Source organism: Gastrolobium bilobum, unplaced genomic scaffold (assembly GCF_033153095.1).
Source record: "Gastrolobium bilobum isolate Gb01-03AN ecotype WA unplaced genomic scaffold, APGP_CSIRO_Gbil_v1 utg1221, whole genome shotgun sequence".
Classification (NCBI taxonomy): domain Eukaryota; kingdom Viridiplantae; phylum Streptophyta; class Magnoliopsida; order Fabales; family Fabaceae; genus Gastrolobium; species Gastrolobium bilobum.
The window spans coordinates 1,161,654-1,176,199 of NW_026897257.1; the positions used below are offsets into that span (position 1 = coordinate 1,161,654).

The 14,546-nt window shown below is 34.6% G+C and overlaps 1 protein-coding gene across 1 annotated transcript; it reads right to left on the bottom strand.

The window, feature by feature from the left end:
- Positions 1-287: 287 nt before the first annotated feature.
- Positions 288-13,137, bottom strand: LOC133305382 (protein TRANSPARENT TESTA 9). The gene is made up of 21 exons (XM_061505592.1): positions 12,946-13,137; positions 12,690-12,741; positions 12,519-12,595; positions 12,301-12,434; positions 12,088-12,184; positions 11,857-11,918; positions 11,227-11,328; positions 10,972-11,095; positions 10,698-10,884; positions 10,227-10,552; positions 9,707-9,795; positions 9,563-9,633; positions 7,368-7,478; positions 7,181-7,246; positions 6,127-6,307; positions 5,255-5,362; positions 5,092-5,163; positions 4,296-4,354; positions 3,969-4,128; positions 1,435-1,601; positions 288-1,024 (listed from the first exon to the last, which is right to left on the bottom strand). Exons 1-21 carry the CDS (start codon positions 12,996-12,998, stop codon positions 695-697), a joined length of 2,628 nt encoding a protein of 875 aa, XP_061361576.1. The 5' UTR covers positions 12,999-13,137; the 3' UTR covers positions 288-694.
- Between the last annotated feature and the right edge of the window lie 1,409 nt (positions 13,138-14,546).

Sequence of the window (14,546 nt, forward strand, 5' to 3'; positions counted from 1 at the left end):
CTTTTAAGGCAAAATACAAATGGCGACGAAGACATTATCAAAATAAGGGAATAACTGCAACAAGAGATTCAGTTAATCAGTATTAACACAGTGCCCAAGATAAGACAACGGCTGAGGACAATGGGAAAAGAAAGAAAACGCTTTCCTTAGTCCATATAATAAGCATCACTAATTAACTACACACTTATACAAAATAAAAACCTTAGTTACAAAAAAGAAAAAGGAAAGGAACGAAAAAGGAGGCAAAGCTTTCTTTAGGAGGTTCCCTCAGATTTACGTTTGTGCAGAACTAACAATGTAATAGGAAAAACTGATACGGCGCAACGGTTAGAGCTGCTAAAAAATGATAGCAACGGGTAAACTTACAGATATGGTCAACGAAAAGCTAATATATACAAAAAAAATAAAAAATAAAATGACACTAACCACAACTGGTAATCTAAAATCTGGTATGTATTTTGGGAGCATTTACAAAATGGTATCTGAGACTTAATATTTTGGGAGCATATACAAAGTTGGGTGGTCCCTCTTCCAAATGTGGAAAAAAAAATTCCACTCTACTCATTTTTTTCATTTATCTTTCCATCTATATCCCTAAAAAATTTCCACATTTGGAAAAGGGATCATTCAACTTGGTGGTCTTGGACCACTAAAAATATTCTCCAACCTAATATGGTAAACCATGCCAAATAACTTAAAATGAATTGGGAGGTGTTCTATACGAAGATGAATCCCCTGCAGCATATACAGACGAGCTTGATAAATCTATTGCAGTTTCAAGGTTGAGCAAAGGTTTTAGTCTTCTATGAACCTCATCACTCAGAAAATTGATCTCTTCAACAATCATGAATAAAGCAGACTTGCAAGACTCCTCATCCCTGAACGCCAATGTCCATCTTCCATCTACCAAAGTTTTTGTGTTCAGTTTCCCATAGTCATTGACTTTGGCAGCATCCAAAAAGGGTAAAGAGGATGACCGGATCCGCAAGTGTAGCCATGTTGAATTTTTATCATCAATCTTGGGCTAAAAAATGGGGACATATATTGATCGTAAGATTATTATATACTGAATAATCAGAGTTAAAATAATTATAACACAACTTTTCAAAATACATTACATTGTTTGGTTCTGTATCTTAACCAACAAATCACTTTTGAGAAAATTATAAAATATTAATCGAGAAAATCATATAAAAGAATTGTTGGCAAAATATTTCCAGTTTAGAACAACAGCCATCCAAGTAGGTAATCAAGTCAATAATAAGTTACTCATCAACCAAATGAGGGTTATTCATTCCTAAGCTGAAAACAAATTTTCCGAGAAATATTTTTTTCTTTTGTACTTTTTCCAAATGATTTTAAACCATAATTGTCAGCTTACCAAATGACTCGACTCAAGATTAAGATGAAAAGATAGAGGACATCTATACATACATTGCACCCAGGCAAAGGTGCAGCAATCCGAACGACTCCGTAGGACTTCTTCAGTGGCAATTCTTCTGCAAGAACAAGCCACCCACATATTCCTAAAGAGATTGCTAGAAAGCAAAAATGACATTCTTTTCCTCTCTCGAAAGCAATTCTACAAGGCACAGCATTACCTACAAAAGGCAAAATAAGAGAACATCCAACATCAATATTACCTTTATCCCAAATTAATTGGGATCGGCAGTTGATGAACCCAAATAATAAACAAGAAAAGATTAAGGAAAAATAAATAAGAAAGAAAAAATGACTAAAAAAGACCCCCTCAAAAATAGGAAATAATGGGTCTAACAACTGCAAATTGCTGACTTAAGAAACATGCAGGCTTCCTCTATTGGCCAGAAAGAAATTAAATATAACATAGAACCTAGCAGATGAAAACCACTGTATACATATACAATAAAAAAGAACCACATAATAAATTATTATTTAGAAGACTCCGACATTTCAAATAGGAGAATTAGTTCATTTGATGCCTGCTGTCAGGCTTATAGAATTATTGTCAGAAATTAATATATGCAATTCATGTAAACCTATTAATCTGTGATCATGACACATCACATTTTAAATTATTCTTAATCTCCCAAAGCTCATTGGTCTTGCACTAAACAAAAACATAATCAGTTCCTGCATTCACTATAGATTGACCCAAGCTTTGCAAGTATAAGGCAAACCCTGACACACACAAGGCTACCCAACTTGCAAGGGTAGGGGTGAGGATCGATTGTACGAAATCTGACCCTTAAATTGTTAGAAAGAGGTTGTTTCTTAGACTCGAACCCGTAACCTTTCGGTCACAAGAAGCAACCTTATCATTGCTCTAAGGCTTGCGCTCGAGCTTTGCAAGCATAGATGAGAGAAAAATCCTTTCATGTGTGACCAATGGCCGTTGTAGAAACTTCAAAACAGGCAACTCATGACAATGTCTTAACCAGATTTCTTTGTTGTCAATCATTAGTTTGTCACTTTGATATAAAGTTGGGTATTTATTACCATTGGTTGGGTTTGACTATTAAAGACTTGGCAAAGCGGGTTGAACATAATGGGTCAACCCATCAATACAGAGCTGGTTAGGTTGTATATTTCAACCCGCCAACCCAACACAACCCGCCCCACATATAGCGGGTTAGGAGCATATCAACCCACGGGTTATCATTTTTATTTTTAATTTGTTTCAAAATGTTAAATGTTAGATGATGGCTTGGTTTGTGTCAATGGCTATTATGTAAGACAAAAAAAATTCTTTTAGGGCCATAATGCTATTGTTTTGTAAAGACTCACTTCATCAAAAAACCTTAAGGTGTTGGGTTAGAGCCTTTTTAATGATTTATATTATTCTCTAACACACCACCTCACGCAAGAGCCCTTTGGGCTTGAAACGTGAATATTGCATAGGTCCATTTTTATTTTTTTTTGTTTTACCTTATGCTTATTTAATTCCACAATTGGGGGCGGTGAGGATCGAACTCTTGACCTTATAGTCACTGAAGCTCTGATACCATCTAAAGAACTACTTCATCCCAAAATCTTAAGGTGTTGGGTTAGGGCCTTTTTAATAATTTATATTATTCTCTAACATGTTTCATTGAAAAGGTTATTTTTTATTCGCTTTTGCTTTAGCAAAAAAAAATATTAACACAAAAAAAAAGAAGCTTGAGCCTGTTTTTAGATTTTAATGTTGGTATTTATACAAATCCAACTAGATGCATATAAAATCCTAGTTACACGATGCAATGATGTGTTTATTTGCATGTATTCACATGTTTGATGTCATTCTTTTGTTATATAATAACACTAGAATTATTAATTAATTTTCAATCGTAGCTTGTGTGGCTATGTTAAATAAAATTATTGGCTTAAATCATCCTTTTGTCATTGGCTTATTGCTTGACGCTTGTTTCAAACTTGAGGAATATTTGGATTTAGAGATTAGAAATAAAAGATTAGTATTGAATATATATATATATTTTTTGGGAGATGATTTTCTCCTGTAGTTGGGGAGAAGTCATCTCCTGTTATCTCACAATGATTTTTTTTTTCTTTAAGTTTTTCTTTTTGTTTTCAAGAAAATGATGAGATCCACCATAACAATGTTTCTAAGACATGAGAGAAAAAATTGCCTACAACATAAGAAAAGATTTCGCCATATTTTTTTTAATATTTTATTTTTTATGTGGGTCAACCTGCCCCACCTGATTTTAGCGGGTTAAAGGCAGGGCGGGGCGGGTTGGCCCATTTTGCCAAGTTTTCACTACTTAAGTATGGCGGTGTTGGGTTCTGAGACTATGTCCAATTGAGATTACTATCTAGATGTTTCTATCCTCCCACTCTTTCCTTCTACCCCTCCCTCCTTCCCTCTACTGATTCTCTTCTTCCTTCTTTTTACTCTTCTATCTGTCCTACACCAAAGCAAAAACCTCAACTTGAGTAAAACACTAAAACCAGCAGACAGAATACAAGAAACTGCAGTTCAGATGACTAACCAAGGCGGACTTCAGTTCCTGGCTTTGGGCCTGACACATCAAGCCCAGAAGTCTGGGCACGACAATTTGCAGGGAGATCACCGGGAGGGTAAATTGGAGGTTGCTCAGATAAAGTTCTACCAAGGGTGAATATTTGAAGTTGGTGCAGCAGTACAAATACCTAAATGGGGAAAAAGACAACGAAAAGCTCTTCACCATCTAAAGGTACACAATCCATGAAGAACCAGAATTGAGAATCCACATTATTCACATTTTTACGCCATACTGCACTTCAAAAAAAGAAGAAGAAGAAGCAGGGTAGGGGGAGGATAAAGAATAAGCACAGACCTTCACCAACTCATGCATTCTTTCTCCAGCAGCAAAAGATGATCCTTTTGGAATATCATCTGTAGGAACAACAGAGAGATCATTTAAAGGCCTTCTTAGGGCATGTTTGGTGCATAGTATAGAATAAGGCCTGATAGTATAAGACCTGATAGTATAAGGCTTGATTGTATAAGACCTGATTGAATTTTAATACTATCCAGCGTTTGACATGGTATTGTATAAAACAATATATTGTATAAGGTATATCATCAAGTATTTACACTGTAAAATACTATATAGGATAAAAATAAATATTTTTAATAAAAATATCTTTTAATAAAGAATTTGTATAATTCTTCAAAAAATATCATATGATATTAATTTTTATAAAAATCTATTGATCAGTGTGTCTAAAAAATAAATTAATTTTTATAAAAATAAAAATATTCAATTTTTTAAAATTTAATATGTTGAAAAATTAATTTTTATTTTAATATATTAATATTAAAATAATATATTTATTTTTAAGAATTGCACTAGTCAACAATGTTAATACATTAATCCCTTATCAGGCCTAATCCCTCACCCTTAGGCCGGATTAAGTTATACATCGTTTTGATGTATTAAGGGATTTTGCTGTATAAGCTTATACTATACGATGGTCACACCAAACAACTGAAAATGTCATAACGTATAGTATAAACTTATATTATCAGGTCTTATACGTCACACTAAACAGGCCCTTACTCTTCCCTCCATAGTCCATAACAGCAATCAGCCAAAGGAAAAATGGATGTTAAAACAGGAACAAGCTTACCTTCTGAAGAGAGCTTTTGTGGTGGCAAAAGCATGCAATTTGGCTCTTTTCGAGCAGATGACGACTCCATTGCTACAGGTAGAAAATGTTCTAGTTCAAGCACAAAAGTAAATCTCTCAAACACAACAACAATCAAGCAGAACAATATATGATATAAAATCACCTCTTTTGCACTTTCTCCACTCATCACAGAGAACAGAGATAAGAAAGTCAGGCCAGATACCTCTAACTTCCTCTTCAAGAGCAGAAGCACAATTCTTGTAAGAAACCTGTATTAGAGAAGAAAATTGATATAATTGCATTAGGAGATTTAAATAGTACAGATGATACTAGTAGGGCTGTGAGGCATTTCCATTTTTTTTATTTAAATCATCTCTTTCCTATTCTCATATCTTATTCATGAATTTCTGCAATCATGGTTGCAAATGTGACTAATTTATTGTAGAACAGAGAAGAGGACTGAACAAGGCATATTTTACCAAAAAGTACAATCTTTTAAACCACCCATTTATTATTTCTACAAAGACAATAAGACCAGGAGGTAAGGGATTTTTTCCTATTTTCCTATTTTGTGCGTTTCAATTTGTATTTTCTTCAGTATCAGCTCTCCATTCCATTATTTTGACCTAAACATAACTGTCTTTTCTTTGAATTTAGAAATTCTCTAGGCACATTAAATGGGAGTCACTCAAATGGTAATGGTAATTCATATCTATTCTATACCCATATATTTTATGTATTAGTTGATCATTAATCAATTAAATTATTGGCATATTTGCATAACAAAGTATTAATAAAATTTTGATTCCATGGCAACACCTGCAAAGGATTTTAGATTTTTATGTATTTTTGTATTGGTATCAACTCTCATATTACTCAGCTTCCTTAAAATGTCTACTGAACTGATATTCCCGGAAAGTATAAAGTAATTATTTGATCTCCACAATAGCAAGCACAAATGTTGCTTTAAACAAAGCAAATACGTGAACTTTGATACATTTGTAAAAATTATGCAATCATAAGAAATTCATCAATTTATTGTGGATATTGCTAGAAAAGCCTCATAATATGTTCTTACTTTCAGTAATTCAAGGTGATGGCTGTTGAATTCTGAGTCACTGTAAGGAATCAACTGGCGCAAAAGCCAACCACCGTCCCATAGTGTCTCTGCAGATATATTAGAGCGACAAAATAGGATCACTAATGCATCAATCACCTGAAAAACACACCATATATAATTACTAAACACAAATCATAACAAACTACAATTACGGTGATTTTCAAAATTTAAGAAAAAATGGAAAAAAGAAAAACCATTCATCAGAAAAAAAGGGTACTAAAGTATAGTAATTTCGAACAGTATAAGAAGCTTCAAAGCGTGGACTTTAAATACTAAAAAAAGAAAAGGGAGATGATGCCAGTAATATTTCACTTTTCATTGCTGGAACGTCAGTTGTTGCATTCCAGTATGGGTTCCACAGCAAATTGGAACCGAAACGCACCGCAAACTGGAACGTACATCCCAGAACACAGTTCAAATGGGATTGAGCGAATTGATAACTATACATGGAACTCCTATATCCACTAACCATAAAGCACAACTTTAGACTTATAATATAAAATCATTCATGTGTCTTCACTTAAATTTAAACTTTTAGGCCAGTTGGTTTATAACATATACCAAGTGGTCTAGAGTTCGATCATTATCATCCTCATTCAAACTTTTAGGCCAGTTGGTTTATAACATATACCAAGTGGTCTAGAGTTCGATCATTATCATCCTCATTCTTCTAATAAAAGGTTGGATTTAAGCATAAAGTAAGTGGACCTGTGCATTGTCCACGCTTCAAACCCGAAAGACTCTTGCGTGAGAGGGCGTGTTCGAAGTTTAATATAAAATTATTCATGCATCTTCACCAAACAGCTTAAGCTTCAGAATAATTGGTTCATGATACACAATCATTGAGTATTCTAGTTGACCTTGGATGAAAAGATGAACCTACCAATTATCAGTGGCTATGGCATAGAGAAACTATTACACACAAAAAAGCAGTATTTCATCAAGACTCCACTAGATAGAAATAATTACCTGAAATCTATGTACGCGAGGGCTTATTCTCCCATCAGAAGGCTGAAAAGATACTCCATACTGCTCCTGTGAAACATGGTAAATGGAAGAAAGCCAACCATCAAGCAAAGGAGCTTCTAAAATCTAAATATTGGCAGTAAAATTAAAATAAAGAAATGATTGCTGAAGAGCAGAAGGAACTGCAAACCTTTATCTTTTCATGATAGACATCAAGATCACTACTAATGCCATCCCTTGCCAAGCTATTTTTGGAAGAAAATAGTTGCTCTTCACCTGAATCCTCGCCAACTAAAGCTTGCTTCACAAATATGCATGCCAATCAGCCAATCAGCCAATCAAAGGACATATCAAGAATAGACCAAATTCATTAAAAGTGAAAAGAAGTGCCAAGTCGATGGATTTTGTGCCCTTCAGAGACATTATCCTTTGACATTCACCAATACACTGTTGCACCAACATCATAAAAAGTGGCATATTGAATACAACTCACGTGAGCTTACACCATCCAATCAGCCTTATGTCAGCTCACTCGAAAGTCAGCTCTCAAGCAACTCAAGGCAGCCTAAGCCATTCATTATTTTATCTCATCACCTTACTTTTCTACAAGGTGATTGTAATTTCATCCCTTAGCTTGCATTAGGGATGTAATTGGGTTGGGTTTTGGGGAAAATAATTTCTACAGCGAGCATATTAGAACAAGATGGGTTTGCTTCGGTTAGGTGATTTTTCAGTGCTCAGCCTGAACCGAACCAACCCAATCAATTTCGTTTGGATCGGTTCAGGTAATCTTTTTTTTTTTCAGCATCCATAAAAAATGGGGAAATAAAACAAAAAAATTAAAATAAAATAAAATAAAAAAACATAGGGGGTTGCAAAACAAAAAAGCATTCACTTTGTTGAAACAACTTGCAAACTCCTACTTTGTTCATAGTAGTGTTCCTTTCCGATTCTGGGGCCCTTAGTGACTACTGACTGCTACTTGATTAACCACATGATCTCCCAAGTCCTTGATAACCAGGTACTTTAGTTTGTGTAGTTAGTCACTTTTTAAATTCCCCATGTGAGGGTCATTGGAATGTTGTGACCCATATCCTAAAATATATTAAAGGAGTTTCAAGAAAAAGTCTCATTTATTAAGATAAAAGGCATACTCAAATTGTATGATCTTTAAATGCTGATGGCATCCACCACTTGCATCATTTGAATAAAGCAACTTCGTAAGAAGCTTTAGATCCGGAAGATCATGATACTTGTTTGCAATAACCAAGTTACATGCATATCACCTCTATCGCAGCGTATCATTGCAAGTCCAGCTGCTACCTAGCTGCCGTTGCGTAGCATTTTAGAGTAGCCTCTGTCGTGACCGCAATTGCAATCTACATTGCAGGGAATAGTGGCTGCCATGACTGCTCCTGTGAAGAATTGGAAAAAGAACCCTCTTTGCCCCTCATCTCTGCCTAGTCCCACCATGTTTGTGTGGAATATCACCTAGACCTTCTGTTCAAAACCTTTTGAGACTCAGCCATTGGCCACTGCTCTTTCTCTCTCATCTGTCCTGAGTTTCAACTTTCACCGCATACCCACTGCTCACCGATATTGTTATGGCAATTCACAGCGTTTTCCAGCCAAGCCCTTCTCTCTTCACAGCAATGGTTCCGTTTGGTGGCTGGCTGGATGTTGTTGGAAGCCTGTTAAGGTGTTTTTTTTTTTTTTTTTTTTGAGTCTTCCGATTCAGACCTTGATAATGTCATGGCATCATCCACAAAAAACAACTCCATAGAGCACCTCAGCCTCAGCCTCTTCTTGTGCTTTGAGCATTCATATAGGTGTAGTATAGCTTGTTCAACTTGTGTCTATAGTCTTCAATATAGAGACCATCCTGCTATCCACAATCCTGCTATAACGGTTTTGGAGTCAGCCACTACAAACCACTATCCAAGATTGATAACTATGCCTCCAATCCTATTTTCCAAGAGAGGACCAAACATTGAGGTAGATTGTCCCTTTATCAGAGAATAGATCCAATCTATAGATATCACCACAAGTCTTGTTAAATTCAAATGATCAACTAGCGGATGTTTTCACCAAACCTCCAAAAGGTCCTTGGATACGTTATCTTTGCAACATAGATAGTGCATATGATTTATATTTTCTAGCTTGAGGGGGAGTGTTACAAACCTGTACTCTTATGTCTAAGTTCATTGTATCATGTAAATATAAAAAGAGTTGAGGCACATGGGCTTCAACATATGCTTCTCTTTTCTCTCTCTTAACAAAACCCACCCCAAAACAATTTACCATATAGGCAAAGGAAGGTGTGCAAAAGTCAACTGTAAAATGCTCTCATAATGAAAAAGGTCAAAACGGAAGAATATGGCATACCAATAAGAGTTTCTTTTGTTGTTGACGTTGTGGAAGAATTCCAAGCCCATCTAGCATTGATTCATCAAGTTCTACAGAAGTAGATATAGTAAGTAAACAGGAAAAGATGCAATGGTAAAGCAAACAAAAATTGAGTGATACAACCTTTAGTTTGCAACAGAGTTGCAAGCACACTCCAAGAACCCAAAACTTGGGCATCATCTCCTTTTGTTAAATATGCAAGCAAAACCTCCCTGCATAAATCATAGAAGTTATCTGAAAAATTCATAAACACATCTTATTAAAAACGTTCAAATTGACAAGTTAAAGTAGAACAACTGCATCATTATAAGACATCAAAAAAGTAGATTTAGAACCTATACAAACAAAGTTACCAAGAAATATTATTTTATTAAAACATGTTTCAATTCTAAAACATCATCAGAAAGATGTACACAAGAAGCCAAGAATTGGAATTTTTATTTTCTTTGATAGAACACAATATTACACATTTTCACTTGAATAACTGAGTATAGCCAGTATGATTTGAGCTGACATGATACATTCGTTAATGTTTCCATTCCAGGGACAAGCAAAAATACAAAAAGAGAACTGTTCCAAATCTAACTTAAAAGATGTAACAAAAAATATAATTTAAAATTTGTAGCTAAAAAGTGACTTTTACCTTATAGACAAATTTGAACTGCTACAATCATTTTGCGTGAGAACACCTTCTGGATGAAAACCTAAAGAACTAGAAGCGTATGGAACATTGAACATTGAGTGTCTTGTATCACACTTGGTAAGATTATCATTATCTGACACTTGGCACTCAGATGTGAAACCATGATCAGGTATATGGACATTGAATTTACCCACAGAACTCTTTGTAAAGGCCTCTGAGGGATAAAAAAAAGCAGCAGCTATGGTATTTGCCAAATCTTTGATTTTGACTATCCTCAAGATGCAACAAAGTAAGTAGAGAGAAGTGACAACACCACTTTGCATGTCCTGGATTAATGTGCTACCAAACATTAATAAGAACAAGTTGCATAATAAGAATCAAAATCTGTCTAAGAAATTTTTTCAAAGATCCTTGAATAAAGACAACAGTGGATCAAAGTGAAACTGACAAGGCCATAAAGAAGTTTCATACATTATCAATCACTATCCGCAGGGAAGGAAGAAGTAATGGAAATATCAAAACCATCAGAATGCTATCTGCTATTAGCCTCCCAACATCAGGAATTCCAGCAGAGACAACATCACTAAAGTAGTACAGGTTGTTCTCAATTTCATCTACAGCACCAATAATTGTAGAGGTTGAATCTGGGCCCGGATTTCTGTCTCAGTATTCAGTAGCCATAATTGCTCTTTCAGGACAAAGGGAATGTTAAGCTAATTTATGAAAGAGAAAAGAAGTTGCTTACATTAGTGTATTAGAGACCAGTCTATTTAAATCCACGCTCTGCTTCCTAAAAAATGAAACCAGGTTTGAGAAGTAATCTTTGTGAGGTGCGCTGGTTATATATCTATTAACAGAGTCATCTCCAACTGAAAATTGTACAGCAAATGTGTTAGAAAATTACAAAAAAATTTCATCATAAAATTCAGTTCAAGAAGGAAAAACGATGGAGGAAATAAAACTACGGGAAAGGGCCAGTATAATGTCTCACGACTCTCACCATGATAAACATTAAGGGTGATAGCTCGTACAGCAGTGCGAACCATGTTCTCCTCATGAAAAGCAAAGCGTATGGCCTCAACATACAATGGAAACGAAACCACTTCAACCTAAATGCATAGAAAGATACAGTAAAGACATTTGGACATCTCAAAAACAAAGGCAAATTATCTCCTCCCCAGCCAAAAGATGAAAAATCAACTAAAAAGAATTGATAGAAACAAAAGATTAATTATGAATATGATAAGAATCGCACAAGGTTTGATTGAAACAGACTAAAAATGTTCCAACAGGCTTCTGTGTCAAAGTCATCCACTTGGAAAAATCTAAAACAAGTTTTTATTGTATTTCTACCTTTCATTTTCTCCCCCTTCCTTTCTTATCCTTTTATTAACCATAAAATCTCAATAAAAGTCTGCTCAAAGTACAAAAACCAGTATCATTTATCCACCCTATAAAGTCTAGGGCATATAGCTATAAATACCCCACTAAATCTTGGTCTCCTTTACAATTCCAATGCCATGAACAAGATAACCACTAGCCAAAAGTTATGAAAGCTTCCTCACAAGTCTGCCTTAAGAGCTATAATTCAAATCATCAGAACAAGAAGAAGACTATGAGGGCATTAAACTTACATCGTGAATCTTCACAAGCAGAGAAATTGTATTCTTGTTCAATTTTCCACTTATTGCTCTTCAAAAACCAAAAGACATATAGCCAGGGAACTGATTAGCAATATTATACAAAGAAAAGGGGAAGTCAACAAAATATACTGGCCCCTGAAAAGAGATTCTATGCAGTGTAATCATCAACCGCCATTTGCCAGTTCAATAATCAAAATAACTTAAAGATTAAAACGAACCTTAAAAAGGATATGTAGTAAGACAACAGCTCTTCATTTTGAAAGTCAAATGAATACGTTATCAGGTAGTTCATATGTTCATTACCAAACATATAGTCTGTCAAAATTTCATTAAAGAAGATTATTAACCCATCAACATTATTATATCTCATTAAGAAACTAAAGAAAGTAAGAAACTGCTGAACAGGGAACAGCATTTGATAATCAACCTACATATAGCATGTTCACTTTTTAAGTTCTGGACCATGATGCTCAGAGTTTGCAACAACTGAAGTGGAACGTTTACAGTCCTGCTAAGTTCTAGAATACGCATAAATTCGCCCATGACTTGCTTTTCCATGAAGAATCTGCCACAAGCCAGGACAGGATACAATAAACTTCCAGCACGACAAAAAATTATACTAAGGAACATAAGCACTAAGGAATCTCACTCAAAAAAGCTTGGGTCATGTTGGTCACCATATGTTATCAGCTCCGCAATTGATCTCAGTGCCTCAATAACAAAATCCTTCCACACACAACACAATTGAGAAAATTGGGAAAACCGTGAAGAACAAACAAATCAAAGAAAGTTTTAAGCTAAAATGGGGTAATCATATTACCTTATTAACCTCATTAACAATATGAACTTTTGTCAATTGATCAGTTAAGTACCTGCAAACAACAACGCAGCGGGACAATAATCAATTATTTATTAAACGAGTTTCTTTCAACTAGGAGTGAACTAAGGTTCTAGAAGATATCTACAATAAACGGCTTGCTGTATTAGTTACCCAATATTTTTCGAAATTCAGAATGCGCAATTGATAATTTTAGCGAATTTGAATGAAATGAAGCGTGGAGGAAAGGTTGAGTGACCTGAGTTGATCCAAGGAGAAACGATCTCTGGATCTCCAGAAGGAATACCACATGGTCGTAGAATCAGACCTCGAAATTGAGCTTAATTGAATTCATTCACCGAAATTGAAAATGCTCGATCCTTCCGAGCAGCTTCGGAGGAAGAAAGTGAATGTGATTTTGTGTGATCAGAGAGAAAATAGCAGTGTTGTTAAACCCGGTGGGGGTAATAGGATAATGGTCGGAACGGTTGTGCCGGATATATATATATATAGATATATAAAAATATAAAAATATGAACATATAAATTCAATTATATCTTTCATATCTAAAATAAATTAAACAAGGTTCACTAAATAAGTTAAAAAAATGAAGTATAAATAAATAAAAGTGCATGCTATTATTATGTCAATTTAAATGGCAACTCAGAATCTCTATAAACATACCTCTTAATGACATTGAACTCATATTTTTCAAATTCAACTACATTAAAATGACATATGTCACATTCTCTAATTTATTATTCCACAAATTGCTTTAGTATTGGAAACTAAGAGGTCATTGTAGAAGAGTATACTTGCAAATAAAATTATAAAAAGTTGTTAAAATGAGTTTTACATTTTTTTATAAGATGAAACAATTTTGGTTTTTTTTTTTTAAATGCATGACCCGATCGGGTCACCGGGTTTGGCCGGGTTTGTCCGGGTTTTGACCGGGTCGATGCATGAGCGGTCCAATGCTTAACCCGAACCGGTCTGATGACTGGTTCACCGGGTTCCGGGTCAACCCGGCCGGGTCGGGCCGGGTTTGACAACAGTGGAAAATAGGGTTCTCGAAAGATCGTGAGTTGAGGAAAAAACACTTGGGGTGTGTTTGAATGTGTTTTTGTTTTTTTGTTTTTAAAAACCGTTTTGAGAATGAAATTTGAAAACTGATTTTGAGAGTAAAAAAATAATAAAACTTGTTTGAATATGGTTAGTTTTAAAGTTATAAAGAAGTTGTAATTATTTACAAAAATGTCATTAATAAATCCTCATGTTTACAAAATTGTCACTGCAAAATAATTTAAAATAAAATAAAAATCAATTTAATTACCAAAATACCATTAATGAATCTCCTTAATTACAAAAAAGCCACCGCACAAAATAAGAAAGCAGAAAACAACGAAGCGAAAACACCCTGGAGCTGTTTTACTTTTTCTGTTTCTAAAACAACAAAACAGAAACGATTTTAAAAACAAGAAGCGTGAAAACAGTGTTGTCAAACAAGTTTTTTTATTTTTTTGTTTTTAAAAACAAATAACTGTTTTACAAAACAGTTATCAAGCAGACCCTTGGTTTTTGGATTTTTAGAAGTAAGTAGGGGTGCTGAACGGAGTAGGGCCTCTCAAGGAGTTTTTTGCTCTGTCCGTTAAAGGCACGAGCTTACATGTCTAACATTAGTTGTTATTTAGGTTCCACTTTAAAAACTCGGTATTTAGAGCCTCTCACGCTGGCTTAGTATATTATCTTTTTTTTATTTTTTTTATACTACTTGTAATAACTTTCTCTTTCTCCTCAATCTATTTCATCTTATTTTATTAGTTAAACATATTTTTTGAATAATTTTGTTCTATATTATAC

Excerpts from the sequence above, each read along its gene's own strand:
- LOC133305382 (XM_061505592.1), bottom strand. The coding sequence starts at position 12,998 with ATGTGGTATTCCTTCTGGAGATCCAGAGATCGTTTCTCCTTGGATCAA. Across the intron at positions 10,553-10,697 it reads TGCGGATAGTGATTGATAAT|GACATGCAAAGTGGTGTTGT; the intron begins GTATGAAACTTC and ends ACATTAATCCAG. Across the intron at positions 4,129-4,295 it reads GAATGCATGAGTTGGTGAAG|GTATTTGTACTGCTGCACCA; the intron begins GTCTGTGCTTAT and ends TTCCCCATTTAG.